The following is a 19,212-nucleotide window of genomic DNA, read 5'->3' as shown; positions in this document are numbered from 1 at the left end:
TTTACTTTCTTGGCTCTCACTGAATAAAGAGTGTGGGGTAACCATGACAACGCAGAAAGTCGCGAGGTGGTTTCAAACTAAATCGCACAAGTGTACAATTAGGAGGGGGGATTCACACACTCAACAAACGGAAATAAATTGAAAATAAATAAGACCTAACCAGTGATGTTGATAGGTTTTCAATGTAGTGAGTCCCCGGGACCCACAGGTGGCGAGTTGGGTGGGTCCCTGAGAAATTCAATGGGTCCCGACTCCCCAGTTTAAAAAATGTGTTTCTTTTTTATTATTATTCTATTTCTTAAATTAAATTAATAGTGTTAAACTCCTTGATGGTGGTATGATATGGTTAGAGCTGGAGTACTCAACCGTTCATGTTTAACACTAGAAACGCCGGGCCATTTTTCCTAGCGCCGCAAGAGGGGTCAAATGACCCCTAAGGGGGTGTTCACACAGGCAGTTTTTTTTTCAGGTGCGGGTGGATGTTTTACATTATATTCCTATGATACAGGGTGTTTTTGTAAAAACATCCTGGGTGCTTTTAAAAACACCGCTGCCAGCGGTTTTTTTTCACTGCTCTGGGTGGTTTTTAAGTTGGGATAAATTCAACTCGCCAAGAAAAAGCACCCGACGTCAGGCAGTTTTTTGACAGCTGACCAATGAACGAGAACCTACGTCACTAGGAAAAACGTTGGAAATTCAAGAATGGCGACCCAAACCAAGAAGTCTTTCCCGACGGAGCAACTTGTTGTTCTTGTTAGTGAACATGTTGAGTTATATGACATGACCAACAAGTTATACCACAACATATATCACAAGGAGAGTATCTGGAGGACGATCGGTGGGATTTTGGGACATTATCAAACCGTAGCTCCTGAATACAACTAACGCCCCGTACTGCTGCCGTCCCCGGTTTATGTCATGCACCCACAAACGGGAGGGTTCATCGTTATCCTCGTCGTTGTCATCTAACGCCAAAACAAGGGCTAATTTTCTCATCCTCGATATTGTAACTGACACACTAAATTCCCGTAAGACCACTCTCTCCCACCAGTCTTGGCTGCGGACTCGCATCCAACTTCCTCTTGTTTGCGGCGGCGCTTAGGGTAAATATAAAGAACTGACGAGAAATTGACGTTGCTGCGCTGTCCTCCTCCTTCTTAATTAAAGGAGCAGGCAGAGAAAAGCTCTCTCCTGCTGTGCTTTCATTAAAATCAAATTTAAAATCCCCGATAGTGATAAGACATCCATTATGTCGCCGCCGGTCCAGAGACGTGTCAGGTGTGCGCGAGAGACATAACGGACACTTTTGTTACTGCCATGTGTACAGTTCATTCGGAACACATTTTAGGAACAGATCTATGCCGCATAGAAATCTATGCGGCATAGATCTGCCATGAAAACGCGGCTACTGTAGCGTAGTCAAACCACTTTGATACGGTAACCGATTGGCAACGTTGGCTCTAGAACATTCTGCTCTAGAATGAACTTGACAAAACCACCCTGTCAGTTTTTTAGTTGGTAAAAAACCGCCCGGGTCAGGTGTTTTTTAATATAAAAAAACTGCCTGTGTGAACACGCCCTTAGTCATTTTAATGAGAGGCTGTGCATTTGCACATAATGATCACTAGGTGGCGCCAATGAGCTATTATCGCGCGAGCGCCACATTTGTGTGTGTGTGTGTGTGTGTGTGTGTGTGTGTGTGTGTGTGTGTGTGTGTGTGTGTGTGTGTGTGTGTGTGTGTGTGTGTGTGTGTGTGTGTTTGTGTCACGATCCTAGTCTTCACGATTTTGTCATAAATGTACATATATTCAATCAGAAGGATTGCAAAAAAATCCTGTTTGATTTGCTCATTCGACACGAATGAGCACAGCATCGAGCAGTGGAAACGTGGGTTTATTTACTATGAAGTTCGTATTTTTAATTGTTGAAATGAAATCAGCGGTGACGAGCTAGTTGTTTTGGTAGCGGTTAAATTAGCATGTCGCGATACCTTGTACAGGGGATCACGTCTGCGCCGAGTAGATGCGCAGAGGGTTGAAACAGCGCTTGTCCGATCTGCTCACAAGAAGGTTTCTTTGGCCAGTTACTGTGATTAAACACGAGTTGTTTAATGTTCACAAAGTATCGTTTTTCATGGGGAAAATTAGATGCGTCCCCGGGACGCATGGATAGTGAGTTTAGTGCGTCCTTTCAGATTTTAATGCGTCAGGGACGCAGGACGCGTACCTAGCAACATCACAGCATAACAAGAGACCGATCCATTGACAGGGTTCATTAAAAGAGAACATATATTTTACATTTTATCCTGCTGTATATTGGGGGGGACAGGTTAGTATTTTCTCAACATTGGGGGGGACACGACCCCCCCAAAGAATGCGTGGTTACGCCCTTGCAGGGACGGTTGTAACATGTCCAAAATGTCCAAAATATATGTATATATATATGTGTAGTCAATCATATACTCAATATTACTTAAATTTCATGTTATTGTTATTATTAATTATTATATTTATTAGTAATGATTATTGATTATTAATGTATTGTATTTATTTGTAATGATTACCTTTTCTTTTCATACCACATGACAAAAAAGAAGCCGTCAAATTATAATGCGGAAAATGATTTAATGCGTAGAACACCTCTATTAACATAAGAATTATTACACTATATGAACACAAAACCCAAAAAAAGAACATTAACTCAAACATTCTCAACAAGGGAGAGAGAGGTGGTATATGAACACTTCACAAATTTACAAAACCAAAAAAAAAAAACATGAACTCAAACATTCTCAACAAGGGAGAGAGAGGTGGTATATGAACACTTCACAAATTTACAAAACCAAAAAAAAGAACATTAACTCAAACATACTCACACATTCTCAACAAGGGAGAGAGAGGGGGTGGTGGGGGGGTTGGTAGGCCTAGTCGGTGTCACAGTCGGAGTCACAGTTGTGGCAAGTGTAAACAGCGCTACCATCTGTGCAGTCCTTGTGTGCCCAGTCTTTACAGGACCAGCACTGGAGCCAGACCCCCTTTGACCTGGAATAGCTCTCCAAGCACACAATACAACATTGCTGATCCTCATCCTCAGATGAGTCCTGAATTTTGGGATTTCGCTTCTTGGGTTTTGATTTTTTTTTTTGCCCAAATTAATTTTTATTTTAGCTGCTGCAGACCCAGCTTTTTCAGCCTCTAATTGTGCCCTCACAGGACTATCTGTGAGGACAGTGGTTTCTCTTCTTTTCCTGCCCTTGTTGTCTGTTTTCTTGGGCCAGCTTTTGGGTATGGACGGATGGACACAGGTGAAAATGTTGCGTCAGCAGAGGATGATGGCTCCTCACATGGTGTTACAGGGGAGGATGCCACCGTTGCCACATCAGTTGATGGAGTAGGCCTAGTGGAGGTAGATGGAACCTCTGGTGTCACTGCTGGCATTGGGCCGTCTGTGACTAGGGATGGTGCAAAGTCACTGTCACTGAAAATGTCCCTATTAAAAGGCCAAATTCCAGTGCATCCAAACCCTGCCTGAATATTTGCCTGTGAAGCAGCACGGGGAAGGGCACTCTTCACAATGCCTGGGAGGTCATAAATGCTCATTGTGACTCCTGGATGTGCTTTCATCCAGCTGTCACAGCAGCTGTAAACCAGCCTCTTCAGTGGCCCATATACGCTGCGATCCAAGGGCTGCAGCTTATGGGAACAGTGTGGGGGCAATGAGAGGAGGACGATGCCATGGCTCCTGCAAAAATCAATCTCCTCTACAGAAAGGTGGGAGGCATGGTTGTCCAGAATTAGAAGCACTTTTGACTCCAGTGAGGACTTTGAATGAGTCTGGAAGTGCTTGAGGAAGACCAAAAAGTCCTCCTGTTGCATCCACCCAGACCCATTTGCTGTCCCGATACAACCAGGAGGGCCATTGCTGATAAAGTGAGGGTGGGATGGAATTCCCCAAGGCATTCACTGCACATGCCAGTGTAACTAATGTCCCCGTTCTGCAGAGGTGACTGCACCAACCTGCTTGATACCCTTTCTGGCCACAATTTTTTCAGGGTTTTGCACAGTGGTGATTCCTGTATAGAAAAATATTATTTTATTTAGTGCTTTTATTCAGTAATGCTTTTATTTTGTTTGGCTGTGAGCCTATAGATAATTTCCACCACACCTGTTTCATCCATGTTCCATATATCCTGTGCAGCAAATCTGTGCTTCTCCAGGACAGAAGAAACGTTGTCAAAAAACTTTTCGACATTGTTTTTATTAAAACTTGTAGCCCGTGAGAGGCTTGTGGCCTGAGGGCTTCTAATGGAGAGAGTGGGGTGCCTTTTCAAAAATACAGTGAACCAGTCGGCTCCAGCCATCCCATTCTCAGCCCAGGTTTCTGGGTACCTGCACCCGAAGTTCTTTGCCAACTCATAGGCAAACTTCCGGACCTAAAATTATATAAATTGTTATATTTATTGTAGGCCTATAGTTATATGTATTGTAGGTATAGATATTGTTATTTATACTGTAAACATTTAAGTTAGTTCAATTAGTTCTAGCCTACCTCCTTTGGGCTCAACCCATAATATAAATCGATAGTTACGTATGTAACTACGGTTCTATGAATCCTGGATGACCGCCAGAGGCGGTGCTTTAAGCACTGGATTTATCCGTCTCGCGCATGCGCAGTTCGAGTACCTAATGTCAACAAAGTCACCTGTGACCCCTGATGAGCTCCGGACAGCCTATATCTTCCGGTGACATCAGAGGATCTGTTCCTGCAGAATCTTCTCGCGAGTACACAAGGATTCTGAGTGACAGAGCGCTCTGGCGGTCATCCAGGATTCATAGAACCGTAGTTACATACGTAACTATCGTTCTATTTCATCCTTACTGACCGCCAGAGGCGGTGCTTTAAGCACTGGATGGCTCCTACCAACAAGGTCACGAGGAACTCCAACACCTACCTCATTGAGAGGGAACGGCAGAGTCGGGCAACAGGACCACGGCCAACGGATGGGGAGTGGCAACGTTCACCCGGTAGAACCTGGAGAAGGTACATGGTGATGTCCATGATGCTGCATCACAGATGTCTTCCAGGGGCACGCCCCGCAGGGCAGCCCATGACGTTGAGACAGCCCTGGTAGAGTGGCACCTGACCCCGGATGGCAGGGGGTGACCACCTCCTTTATAGGCATGGGTGATGACGTCCACAACCCAATGAGACAACCGCTGCTTGGAGAGAGCACAGCCCCTCCTAGGACCACCATAGCAGAGGAAGAGCTGGTCCGAGCGTCTAATGCCTGCGGTCGCAGCTACGTACGCTCTCAGAGCTCGCACAGGACACAGCAGTTTGAACCTGTCCTCCCCTTCCGAGGCGACAAATTGTGCCAGGCGGACAGGTCGGTTGAGGTTCGATGATGACAGAACCTTCGGGAGGAAAGCTGGATTCGGCCACAGGGTAACCCCTGAGCCATCCGAGTTCCACCTCAGACATGAGTCACTCACGGACAGAGCATGAAGCTCCCCGACGCGCTTCGCTGACGCGATGGCGAGGAGAAAGGCAGTCTTAGTGGAGACCCACTTCAGCTCCACCTGAGCCAGGGGTTCAAAAGGAGGCAAGCATAAGGCATTGAGCACCAGGTGCAGATCCCATGCTGGGGCACGCTGTGCTCGTGGGGGTCGTAACCGCAACGCCCCCTTCAAAAAAAGGGACACCAATCTGTGGCCCCCCACTGTGTCATTGTCTACCCGAGCATGTCTCGAGGAGATGGCTGCCACGTATACCCTCAGAGTAGCTGGGGCCCGGCCGCCATCCAGGAGTGACTGGAGGAACTCCAAAATCATTGGAACTGAACAATGCACAGGGTCCTCAGCCCTGTCTGAACACCATGCCGTAAATAGCTGCCACCTATTCTCATACTGCGCCCGGGTAGAAGGCGCCCTGGCGTTCAGTATGGTATTGCAGACACCGTCTGAGCACTCCGTCAGCAGCGGGTTGGGCCCTGCAACGGCCAGACCTATAGCTGTAGGCAACGAGGGTCGGGATGCCAGATCTTGCCCTGTAACTGTGACAGGAGATCCTTTCTGTCGGGAAGGCGCTGTGGTGAACTGCTGCAGAGCCTGCGCAGCAGTGGAAACCATGTTCTCCCTGGCCAGAAGGGGGCTACCAACAGCAGTCTGTGACCCTGCTGGAGGACCCTCTGTAGCGTCGGAAAAATCAGAGGGATTGGTGGAAAGGCATAGAGGGGACCCTCTGGCCAATCGTGGGCGAGAGCATCCTGACCCAGAGGGCTGCTCTCCTCTGTCCAGGAGAACCACAGGGGGCAATGGGTCGACTCCTTTGTGGCAAAGAGATCCACCTCTGCCCTGCCGAAGACGTCCCAGATGTTGAGGATAACCTCCGGATGAAGCCGCCACTCCCCCGGCGGCGGCTTGCAACGGGAGAGTGAGTCTGCAGCCTGATTCTGTACCCCAGGCAGATACATTGCTCTCAGGCTGGCCAGGCGTGGTGCTGCCCACAACAGGAGGTCCCGGGATGCCTGCAACAGCCGTGAAGACCTGGTGCCTCCCTGGTGGTTTATGTGAGAGACGGCCGAGACATTGTCCGACCGCACGAGCACATGCCGGCCGCCCAGGAAGGGAAGAAATGACTGCAGTGCGCTGTGCACAGCCCGCAGCTCCAGAACATTGATATGCTCTGAGCGGAACTGAACGGGCCACAGCCCCTGAGCTGTCCGGTTCTGCCACACAGCACCCCACCCTGAGAGGGAGGCATCTGTTGTGACGGTTTCCCGACGGGATGCAATGGAACCCATGGGCATGCCCTGGAGAAGAAACGATCTTTCCCTCCACGGAGCCAGAGTAAGTAGGCAGCAGCGTGACACCTTGAGTCCCCTGTGCCGATGCCACCTGACATCCAGATGAAAGCTGTGCAGCCACCTCTGGAGGGGGCGTAGCGACAGCAGTCCTAGAGGAACCACTGTAGCGGCAGCCGTCAGTTTCCCTAAGAGGCGCAAAAACTCCACATAGCGCAACAGCCTGCCTTCCCGAAACAGGAGAAGGAGGCGGAGGATGCCGTCCACCCGCTGTGGCGATGGACAGGCCTTCATGGCGACTGCGTCGAGAGACACACCGAGAAAGACTATGCTCTGCGATGGCACCAGGCAACTCTTCATGAGATTCATCCGGAGACCCAGACGGGCCACATGGGAGAGAAGAAGTGTCGGGTCCAGGGCCACCTGAGACTGGGATGGTGCACAGATGAGCCAGTCGTCCAGATATGGCAGAATCTTCATGCCCCGTGACTGTAGGGGTGAGAGGGCTGCTGCCACACACTTGGTGAACACCCGTGGGGAAAGGGAGAGGCCAAACGGGAGCACCCTGAACTGAAAACGACGCCCCCGGAAAGCAAACCGCAGAAACTGTCTGTGGTGCGGTGCTATGGGAACGTGAAAGTAGGCATCCTTCAGGTCTACTAATGTAAACCACTCCCCCCTGGCAACAGTACGCAGAACCTCTGCGGTGCTCAGCATGTGGAACCTCAGGATCTTCAGGAACCTGTTTAGGCCCCTCAAGTCGAGGATAGGACGCAGTCCGCCGTCTTTCTTTGCTACCAGAAAATAAGTCGAGTAGAACCCCCCGGGTTGCAACCGGGGATCTACTGGCTCGATGGCACCCTTGTCCAGGAGGGCGGAAAGCTCCTGGGCGAGGGCTTGGGCTTTGGCCGGGTCGTGTATGATGGTCATCTTGACCCGGCCATAGGCTGGGGGCCGGCGTCGGAACTGAAGTTTGTACCCATGGGTCAAGGTGGAAAGCACCCACGGGTCCCTGGTGGAAGCAGCCCAATAGCTGAGTTGCTGCTGGGAAAAACATCCGACGACCGGCCCCTGACCCTCAGCGCCGGGTCCCCCGACCTCTAAAGGTCCTGGGGGAACGACGGGCAGCATATGGGACCTGAGGCTGCCCCGAGGGCAGCCGCTCAGGGGCCCGAAAGGCCTGTGCCTGCTGCTAAGCAGGCTGTGGACGTGGGCGCTGAGACCTAAGGTAGCCACTGGGGTGAGCCTGTGGGTGATAGCTACGCTGTGGGGCAGCTGAAGAACCTCTAGGCCTGCTAGGAGGAGGCACACTCCTTTGAAGCACAGATAGATGCTCGCGAGTCTTCCTGGCCTGGACTGTTCGCTCAAGCGCCTCTAGAGCTGCAGAGCCAAACAGCTCCCCAGGTTCAACTGGAACACTGCGGAGGGTTCTCCTGCACGCCTCAGTAAGAGGAGACTGTGCCAACCAAACCTGGCGGCGAGCCTGGACGAGAGTGGACATCACCCGCCCCAACTCTCTGGACATCAGTGCGAACGCCTGCAAAGAAGCGTCACTGAAATCGTGGGCCGGAGCACCCACTGCAACCTCCTGCAGGGATGCTGACAGAGCGAGCATCAGGTGGGACATAGAATTGCCTATGCGTCCCATGCGTGCCGCTGCGTCATAGGCTTTGGAGAGCAAGTCATCCGTAACCCGACGAGGACACCTCGCATCCGGTCTTAGAGCCTCATCAGGTGAGACAATTAGAGCGGCTATGGTTGGCTCAACTGCTGGCATGCGGTCCAAGCCGAACTTGGGTGCATCCTGCATGGCTGCCAGTGACCGACCGTCGGATGTTGCATGAGAGTGGGCTCTAGGATCCCTCCAGCATGCATGCAATTCCCTCAGATACTCCTCCGATGGAGGCACGGTAAAGCTGGCGGGGGCTGGGCCACGCCTGAAGAAAGCACTGGCCGGAGCCGGCTGCGCTTGTGGCACGTCTAGCTGCAGACTGGCCAGGGCCATACGAATGATGGCTCCCATTGAGTTGTCCTCAGAAGCACTAGTAGAGCTGTGGGTCGAAGGACGGGAGCACGCTGCAGAGGCACGGGAGGCTGCGTCCTGTAGGACCCCATCCGGCTCGTATTCAGCAAACTCGGCAGCCGACGCTGCCAGAGAAAGCACATCTTCCTCCGGCTCCAAGGTGGCTGCCGGAGGAGCAAGAGCACCTGGCCCCCCTGCACCAGTCCCAGCCTGAAAGGCTAGGAAGAGGCACTTCATGCTTTCGAGCTCTGCCGTCAATTGGCCTACCTTGGAGGCAAGCCCGGACTCCCTAACCTTCTTCCTAGAAGTGGGGCCTGCGGTCACCGCAGCCCGACGTTTGGAGCGACCATCCTGGGCTGGATTACGTCGCTGGGCTGGGGGCAACAGTTCGGGGGACGAAACGAGGCCCAACCGTTGTTCCACCTCAGCTAATCTAGCAACTCTAACTGCCCGAGGCATAAAAGTGCAGTTCATGCAGGGGTCATCTGAAAGACCCTCCTTCAGATGCCCGAGGCCAAGGCATGAGGGACACAAATCATGGCCATCCTCAATCTGCAGAGGAGCCATGCAGGCCGAGCATGAGTGGTCGCCAACCATGTTGACAACCAGAAAAAATAACACTGTATAAAGCAAGAAAAACAATAGACACTGGGAGAGGGGGCGAAAACACAGCCTTCACCAATGGATATACAAACAGAAAAAAGACCCAGACAAGTTAGCCTCAGCGGGAACGCTGCTACCAACTACAGTCACACCTCTGCTGGGAGCGAGAGCGAGAGCACTGCCTTCACCAGTTGAGGGTAGCGGTCAGAACGAAACGTAGATAATAATAAGTGCAGTATAAATGCCGGGAGAGGGAGCGAAAGCACAGCCTTCACCGACAAATATTGGCGGGATAACAGCCCAGACAGTTAGCCTCAGCGGGAGCACTGCTACTAACTACAAGGCTAAATATAACTATAAATGCTGGGAGCGGGAGCGAAAACACTGCCTTCACCAGTTACACAAAGCGGGCACAACCGAGTTGGCACCGAGGTTAAATGTACCTAAGCCGGGAGTGGGAGCGCACACACTGCCGTCACCAATAGCAACGATACACAACTTGAAAATTAAGTGATAAGTGTAAATAATTCTTATGAAGGTCTGTTAAAATAACCACTTTCTCCATGCTTTTATTTTGATACTGTATTTTGCCGTCATGGGTCTTTTATTTTGACGCAGGAAGTTTGAATCTACAGTAGGTAACTTGACTTGAAGGAGATCGCGCGAAAAGGTTATTACGTGTAATTACGGAAGGAATTCAGGCTACAAACGGTTGCTCTGCATAACAATTTGTAGTAATTAATAAGTGCCTAGCTGGAATGGGAACAAGGTATTGTGTGTTTAATTTGTTTAAGACTTTATATTACTTAAAATGTGTTTAAATGTGTTGTTGCTGTACAGCCGCGCTAATGTTATCTTCATGGCGATAGTTGTATATGTGTAAGAGCTAATTAATGTTATTTATCTGTCCTGTAGCTCTTACGGTGTTTATGAAGAAAGATGTGAAGAAAGGAATATTTATGCTCAAAACAAGGCTGACGGCTGAACGTAAATAAAGGCTTCTGAAACATCTGTAAGCTTCACCATTGTCCGGCTGGGGTTCGCTACAGTAAGAGCTTGACCCACATCGATTCGACGACTTTTTGCCGCCATGACGGGTCACGACGGAGGGTCTTCACTGCATGCCTGCTGCTGTTGCTGCTACATCGCCCCATGCTGTTCACATGGAGTCATCGAGCAGCACATGTTCCTGCATGTCAACGCATGATCCACTACGGCAATCCGGGCAGCGGTCTCGTGGATTCGGTGCATTGGTCAAGTACAGTCGCATTCATTGACGCAGAACTGAGCATTACCCAATATCATATGGTCTACGGTACTTCCAATGAGGTGAGCTACACATTAACAGCTTCTTGAACTGAACCAGAGAACATTTAATGCTCACCTGCTCATCTGCAACGAAGGAACTGTTGATACGTTTATACAGACGGACACATTCATGTGGACTCTTTATAATTAAGGACATTTAAAAAAAAAAAAAAAAAAAAAAGGGGGAAATTGAACTGCATTTCATGCTATCTGAAAATTTTGCTTATAATGTTATTTACCTGAACATTTACAGTTATTTGAGTGTCTGCACATTGATGTAACTGCTAGTTATTTTTGTACTGGGGTTCTGATATTCTATGTTTAAACTGCTTAAGAGTTCGATCTTATCTGCTTCAGGGTTTTCATCTGGCTTAATAATTCTGAGTTAGGAGTTGATAATGTCAAAGTCAGGTTATGATAGTGACACAGAGGAGCAAATGGCTGGTTCTCAGCATGAAGTTCAGGATTTGCAGAGGGAGCTCCACTCAGTGGCAGACTCATCATGCCTGAAGGAAACGACTGAAGTGGTGGAAGAAGGTCAGAGTCATCTCCAAGGTAAACTGGATGACCCACCTGGAGGTCCCAGACGTTCCGAACGTGCACGGAACCCTACCGAGAAGATGCGTGCACTACAAGCGGAGGAGGCCAAGAAAATGGAGAAAGGGCTGCTCTCCATGTACGAGCAATGGAAACTCAAAATACGAAAAGCAAGAGATCAACTGAAGTCCTACATGCCAGATGATGAGCTCTGGCCTCTCGTGGAAGAACTTAGGAAAAGTAAGGAAGACATAATGAACATATATTCTGAAATGCAAGATCTTGCCACACCTTCCACTGATATCAGACGACGAGTCGATACTTGTGAATCAGTCACCACAGAAATCATTATCATTGCCCACAACAGAGCAATAGATGATGAAGTTGAGTTTAACGAGAAGCAGGAAAGACATCGCCTTCATGAACTCCTCCACCGTGACTATGCAAAGTCTGTCTATGGATCCGCCGCGTCCTTGACAAGTCATAGCAAGTCTGACCATCACTCCATGACTTCCTCTATGGCGGCCAAGCGTGCGGATGCAGCAGCAGAACTAGCAGTGAAGGAAACCAATTATGAGATGATGATAGCCGAAGAGAGACAAAGGGAAGTGATTCGAGAGTTAGAGGAACAACAGAGGATAGCTCTAGAGGCACAAAGGTATGAGTTGGAGCGACTGCAGGCAGAGAAGGAAGTGCGAGCAGCTAAGGCCAAGCTGAATGTGTACAATAAGGAGACAGAACATAAAGCTGCTGACTGCATCAACATTGAAAAGGATAAGGAAGCAACGAACGTGCCTGTAACTGCCGTCTCGCCATCCCATGTTGCAACACCCTCTCATAAAGACATTTCCTCACTGGCTCAGGTCTTTCAAGACAGCATAGCCTTGAATAGGCTCCCTGTTCCAGAGCCATTCGTCTTCAATGGTGATCCAATACGATTCACTGAATGGAAAGCATCGTTTTCCTCGCTCATTGACCAAAGAGCTATCACTCCAGCTGAAAAACTCTATTATTTGAAGAAGTATGTTGCCGGCCCAGCACGCCAGGTGCTAGATGGCACCTTTTTCCGAAACGATGATGAAGCCTACCAGGATGCCTGGAACAAGCTCACTCGTCGCTTCGGCCAGCCCTTTGCCATTCAGAGAGCATTCAGAGAGAAGCTTACCAATTGGCCTAGGATACAACCTAAAGATGCCGAGGGACTCAGAAACTTCTCTGATTTTCTAAATGCCTGTCAAGATGCCATGCCTCATGTCAAGGGTCTCGACATATTAAACGACTGCGAGGAAAACCAGAAGCTTGTCTATAAACTACCAGACTGGGCAGCTTCACGCTGGAACCGACAAGCCACACGAAGCCTGAACGATAGGCAAGAATTCCCAAGTTTCAAGGACTTTGCAATATTTGTGTCAACTGAAGCTGAGATTGCCTGCAATCCAATTACGTCGCTTTATGCTCTTCGCTCATCAGACTCTAACGCTGAAAAGAGAAATCTCAGAGACACAAAGACAAACCAGGCCAGTGTTTACACCACTCAAGCAGCTACGGACATCTTCAACAAAGGGTCAGAACAGAGAAAAACATGTATTCTCTGTCAAGATAATAGACACCAGCTTCATGCGTGTCCCAAGTTTACAGAAATGTTGTTGGTAGAGCGACGGAACTATGTAAAGGAGAAGAAACTCTGCTACGGATGCCTAAAATTCGGCCACAGCGCAAAAAGCTGTCGTCATCGCCACTGTTGCGACAACTGTAAAGGAAAACATCCGACGGCCCTCCACGATTACAACTATGGGAAGGAGAAGTCTTCATCAGAAGCAGCGACAAATCAAAGAGCTGCTGCAACGTCGCTCAGTGTTGCAGGCGAAGGCTCATCCTACACATCGATGGTGATGCCAGTGTGGGTGTCATCCAAAAACAACCCAACTGCTGAGAGACTTGTCTACGCTCTACTTGACACTCAAAGCGATACAACATTCATCGACCAAGAAGTGAGTGACAGTCTAAATGCTGACAAGTATCCAGTGAAGTTGAAGCTGACGACCATGAGTGGAATGAACACGGTTCTCTCAAGTGAGAGTGTTTTCGGCCTCTGTGTAAGGGGATACAGCTCTGCAATTCAGTTTGATCTCCCAGTTGCCTACTCAAAGGACTGCATACCTGTAAACCGTGCTCATATTCCCACTTGTGAGACGGCTAAGCAATGGAGTCACCTCAGAGAAATAGCAGAAGAAATCCAACCTCTGAAGGACTGTGAAATAGGGCTCCTGATAGGCTATAACTGCTCTAGAGCCATGGCACCAAGGCAGGTTATTCTAGGAGGAGATGAGGAACCTTATGCTGTACGGACAGACTTAGGATGGAGTATTGTGGGGCGCTCATCGCAAAGCTATGATCCGCCGAGCTCAAGTCGCCTGTGCCACAAAATCTCCATTAAAGTACTGCCTCCGGTAACTCCGGCCGACGCTATTCGCATTCTGGAATCTGACTTCAAGGATGATAGTGAAGACAGCAAAACAGTGTCACAAGATGACATCACCTTCCTCAACAAGCTAAATGAGGGCATACAGAAAAACAAACATGGCCATTACCAAATGCCTCTACCCTTCAAAAACAGACCCAGTATGCCTGACAACAAAAACTCAGTCATGATACGCCTCAACCACCTCAAAAGAAAACTGCAGCGGGATGAAAAGTATAAGGAGCAGTATGTCAAGTTCATGGAGGAGATCATCGAAAGGGGAGATGCAGAGCAGATCGAAGACGGTGGGAGTGAAGGTGAGAGATGGTACATTCCCCATCATGGTGTTCGGCACGCAAAGAAGCCAGATAAGCTTCGTGTAGTGTTCGATTGCTCTGCCAGACACAAAGGAACCAGCTTGAACGACCATCTCCTCTCAGGGCCTGACTTGCTGAACAACTTGAGCGGTGTTCTTATCCGCTTCCGACGTTACCCTGTTGCTTTGATGTGTGACATTGAGAAAATGTTCCATCAATTCCATGTGGATGAGGCTGATCGCAACTACCTGCGCTTTCTTTGGTGGAAGCAAGGAGACTTGAACTCACCGCCCAGTGAGTTCCGTATGAAGGTGCATCTGTTCGGTGCAGCCTCCTCCCCTGGATGTGCAAACTTCGGGATGAAGCATCTAGCTAAGGAGAATGGCGACCTCTACCCTAAAGGCTCACAGTTTATCATGAGGGATTTCTATGTTGATGATGGCCTCACCAGTGCTGGCAGCACCGAAGAAGCTGTTCAGCTTGCCAGAGAAGCTCGTGAACTCTGTGCCATGGGTGGACTCCGATTACACAAATTTGTGTCAAATGAGAGAAATGTCCTAGAAAGTATACCGCCCTCTGAAAGAGCAATCAATGTGACGAATATGGACCTCACGTTCGATGAACTGCCGCTTGAGAGAGCCCTGGGGATTCAATGGGATGTGGAGTCCGACCATTTTCGTCTCAGTGTCAGCCTCAAGGATCAGCCGGCAACACGTCGCGGCATTCTTTCTACAGTTGCCTCCTTGTATGATCCTCTCGGGTTCGTGGCGCCAGTTCTGCTCAAAGCGAAGATCATTCTTCAGGAGATGTGTAGGCGAGGCACAGGCTGGGACGATCCTCTCCCTGACGAGCTCCGTCCAAAATGGGAAAAATGGAGAGATGATCTAGCTCAGTTGGATAATGTCACTATACCCCGCACTTACTCACCAGCTGGATTTGGGAAGGTTTTGAAGACACAGCTGCATCATTTCTCAGATGCTAGCTTGAAGGGTTATGGTCAGTGTTCATACTTGAGACTACAAAATGAGGAGGGAGACGTTCACTGTGCCTTAGTTGTAGGAAAATCACGCGTCTCGCCATCAAAAGTTACAACTGTTCCAAGATTGGAACTGACGGCTGCAGTTGTCTCTGTGAAGATGAGCAACATGCTCAAGGAGGAATTTGGATCAGCTGACACTGAGGAGGTCTTCTGGACCGACTCTAAGGTGGTCTTGGGATACATAAAAAACGAAGCACGACGATTCCACACCTTTGTGGCTAACCGTGTTCAGAAGATTCACCTCAGCTCAGACCCTCAACAATGGAGATATGTTCCAACCAATGAGAATCCTGCTGACCATGCTTCCAGGAGCTTGACTCCCAGCGAGCTTTTGTCATCCACCTGGTTCACTGGACCCAAGTTCTTGTGGCACAAGGAAATGAAGCCGCCGGCAGATGAAATTCCAGAGTTAATAATTGGAGACCCAGAGGTCAGAAGTGCTTTGGTACTTAACACAAGAACTACAGAGCAAGCGAGCCTTGTTGATCGTTTATCTAAGTTCTCATCTTGGTCACTGGCTATTCGAGCTGTTGCACGCCTTTTAAGGCGCATCAGAAAGAACAGATCAAACAACCTCACCACTGTAACAGAACGAGAAGATGCAGAACATTGCATAATCAAAGACCTGCAGAAAAACGTGTACCAAGAAGAGTTGAAACTGCTGAGCAAAGGGGTCCCCCTACCCTCTCACAATTCACTACACTCTCTTGATGCCTTCCTCGATAAAGATGGTGTCTTCAGGGTGGGAGGAAGGCTGTGCAACTCTTCTCTTCCCAACTCCATCAAGCACCCTGCAATCATTCCCAAAGATCATCACATTACAAAAATGATCATTGCTCATCACCATGAAAGAATCGAACATCAAGGTAAAGGCCTCACCCTCAATGAGATCAGGTCCCACGGCTACTGGATTCCAGGAATCAACAGGGCAGTAGCATCGCACATTCGTCAATGCGTCACCTGTAGACGGCACCGGAAACCAACGGAAGAGCAAAGGATGGCTGATCTACCCCCCGAACGCGTGGAACCATCACCCCCCTTCACCTTCTGTGGAATGGACTGCTTTGGTCCATTCCTCACGAAGCAAGGAAGAAAGGAGAACAAGAGGTATGGTCTACTTTTCACTTGCTTTAGCTCCCGTGCCATTCATATTGAGATGCTTGATGGCATGTCCACAGACGCCCTCATCAATGGCCTCCGATGCTTCATTGCTATGCGTGGTGCTGTTCGTCAGATCAAGTCCGATCAAGGTAGCAACTTCGTTGGAGCCAAAAACGAACTTAAGGAAGCTCTAAAGGAAGTTGATGCAGACCGGCTGGCTGTATTCCTTGCTGAAAAACAATGTGACTTTTGCATGAATGCACCTTATTCAAGCCATGTCGGAGGTGTTTGGGAGAGACAGATTAGGACGGTGAGAAGCGTTCTAAGGTCCACGCTTGCTCTTTCCTCTGGAAGGCTAAATGATGCTTCACTGCAGGCTTTTCTCTATGAAGCTATGGCAATCGTCAACAGTCGACCACTGACTGTTGACAACCTCAGTGATCCTCATAGTCTTGAGCCACTCACACCTAATCATCTTCTGACTATGAAAACTGTCAGGGCCTTACCACCTCCAGGCGAGTTCGTCAGAGAGGACATGTATGGCAAGAAAAGGTGGCGACATGTTCAATACCTGGCAGAACAGTTTTGGAGTCGATGGCGAAAGGAATACCTGGCCAACATCTCTCTCAGACAACGTTGGCATGCACCGAAGAGAAATCTTCAAGTTGGAGATATCGTAATGATGAAAGGAGAGGATGCACACAGGAACGAGTGGAGATTAGGTAGAGTTTTAGAAACTACTATTGACAAAGACGGACTAGTAAGGAGAGTTAAGATCTGCCTCGGTGACAGGAATCTTGGCAAGAAAGGAGAGCGTCTCCATAAGATGTCTGAAGTCGAGCGCCCTGTCCAAAGGCTAGTCCTGCTATTGGAGACTAATTAAACTTGTTCTCTCTTTACATAATTTGTTTTTTGCACTTTCATGAGGAAGGTCATTTTTTTGTTAGAAAATCATTCGTGTTTAATGTTAACTGTATACTGTTCCATTAGGGACTCATGATTGGTGGGAGTGTAAATAATTCTTATGAAGGTCTGTTAAAATAACCACTTTCTCCATGCTTTTATTTTGATACTGTATTTTGCCGTCATGGGTCTTTTATTTTGACGCAGGAAGTTTGAATCTACAGTAGGTAACTTGACTTGAAGGAGATCGCGCGAAAAGGTTATTACGTGTAATTACGGAAGGAATTCAGGCTACAAACGGTTGCTCTGCATAACAATTTGTAGTAATTAATAAGTGCCTAGCTGGAATGGGAACAAGGTATTGTGTGTTTAATTTGTTTAAGACTTTATATTACTTAAAATGTGTTTAAATGTGTTGTTGCTGTACAGCCGCGCTAATGTTATCTTCATGGCGATAGTTGTATATGTGTAAGAGCTAATTAATGTTATTTATCTGTCCTGTAGCTCTTACGGTGTTTATGAAGAAAGATGTGAAGAAAGGAATATTTATGCTCAAAACAAGGCTGACGGCTGAACGTAAATAAAGGCTTCTGAAACATCTGTAAGCTTCACCATTGTCCGGCTGGGGTTCGCTACAATAAGCGCAATACAAACGCCGGGAGAAATTAAATGATAAGCGCAGTACAAACGCCGGGAGAGGGAGCGGGTACACTGCCTTCACCGAAACACGAAATTATAACAAAGTAAGCTTATCCAGCCGAGGGAGATGCGTTCCACGCAATCCGAACCTCTCGGCGGGTCCGTTGCGGCCTTTGGAGGGTGAGCAGCTCACGGCTCCGACAATATGTCGCAAGGCCACCAGCAACGAACGATCGATGATAATAATATCCAATTAGCTTTAAGCTAGCAAGGTGATACGATACCTGCGAAGCGAGAAGATGAAAGGAACAGATCCTCTGATGTCACCGGAAGATATAGGCTGTCCGGAGCTCATCAGGGGTCACAGGTGACTTTGTTGACATTAGGTACTCGAACTGCGCATGCGCGAGACGGATAAATCCAGTGCTTAAAGCACCGCCTCTGGCGGTCAGTAAGGATGAAATAGAACAGCTGCCTGCTTCAAATAATCTGATATGAGGAGCTCCTGCTCTAGAGAGAAAACCCTTTTTGGAGTCCAGTATCCAACTCTGGGATGTGTTTGGCCCTGGCTCTTCTTCTTGTAAAATCGATACAGGGTCACATGGCAAATGCCATATGATTTGGCCACTGACCTTACTGACTTTCCCTGTATAATATCATTGGAAGCCCTCTCCAGCAAAGGAAATGGGACTCCCCTGTTTGTCTTCCTCTTTCTGATGTTTGGCATGCTTTAATGTTAACTCAGGACTCAGATTCAAAAGCTGTGATGCACATGAAACATTTAAGACATAGGCTACCACGCAACAATGATCGACAAGGAACACATGGCAGGAACAAGGAAGTACAAAACACTAAACAGGAAGTAAACAATGGGAAACAGGATATGTATTATTGTACGTATGAATTAATATTATTATTTGCAATGCACAGTGTACATTTTACTTTTAACTTGCACATTAATACCAACATCTGCATCTCTATACCTAACCCTAGTTTTTAAAATATAAATGAAACTTCGTTCGTCATACTCGGACGGTTGTAACAGGGCGTTACAACTGTCCCAGTATGACGAACCATGTTTTGATCTCATGTCAACTGGCTTGACTGCTAGTTTGACACTTGATAGCCATGTATATTTTTAGCTTACAAAACAGGGATTCTAATAATACTTGTTTGAATTCGTAGACATTTTATCTTTGGACAGCATCCAAAAAAGAACATCGGGAAGAAAAGTGTTTTTTTGCCCTCAAAAACAGACTTTGCTTTATAGCGCCCCCTGTAGGTTTCAAATGCGACTCCCGTTTTCGCAAGTAAGGAGGGAAACTAAATGTGCACAAGCACAGTGAGTTTCGTCATCATAGCTGGTTTCTGATTGGAGGAATTCACAGTGTTACTTACAACCGTCCCCTGTTACAACTGTCCCTGGTCTCCCCTAGCCTAGTTATGCTATTTTGCAACCATGCTTTTGGCGATAACGGG

At 48.2% G+C, this 19,212-nt stretch overlaps 1 protein-coding gene across 1 annotated transcript; it reads left to right on the top strand.

The window, feature by feature from the left end:
- The first annotated feature begins 11,570 nt into the window (after positions 1–11,570).
- Positions 11,571–17,724, top strand: LOC130378519 (uncharacterized). Its single transcript, XM_056585247.1, has 2 exons — positions 11,571–17,452; positions 17,599–17,724. Exon 1 carries the CDS (start codon positions 11,780–11,782, stop codon positions 17,072–17,074), a length of 5,295 nt encoding a protein of 1,764 aa, XP_056441222.1. The 5' UTR covers positions 11,571–11,779; the 3' UTR covers positions 17,075–17,452; positions 17,599–17,724.
- The last annotated feature ends 1,488 nt before the right edge of the window (positions 17,725–19,212 follow it).

Source organism: Gadus chalcogrammus, unplaced genomic scaffold (genome assembly GCF_026213295.1).
Source record: "Gadus chalcogrammus isolate NIFS_2021 unplaced genomic scaffold, NIFS_Gcha_1.0 GACHA084, whole genome shotgun sequence".
NCBI classification, from domain to species: Eukaryota; Metazoa; Chordata; class Actinopteri; order Gadiformes; family Gadidae; genus Gadus; species Gadus chalcogrammus.
This window is presented reverse-complemented; position numbering and strand designations above follow the sequence as displayed.

What these genes read in the sequence shown, in the direction of transcription:
- LOC130378519 (XM_056585247.1), top strand. Translation starts at nt 11,780, where the DNA reads ATGACTTCCTCTATGGCGGCCAAGCGTGCGGATGCAGCAGCAGAACTA.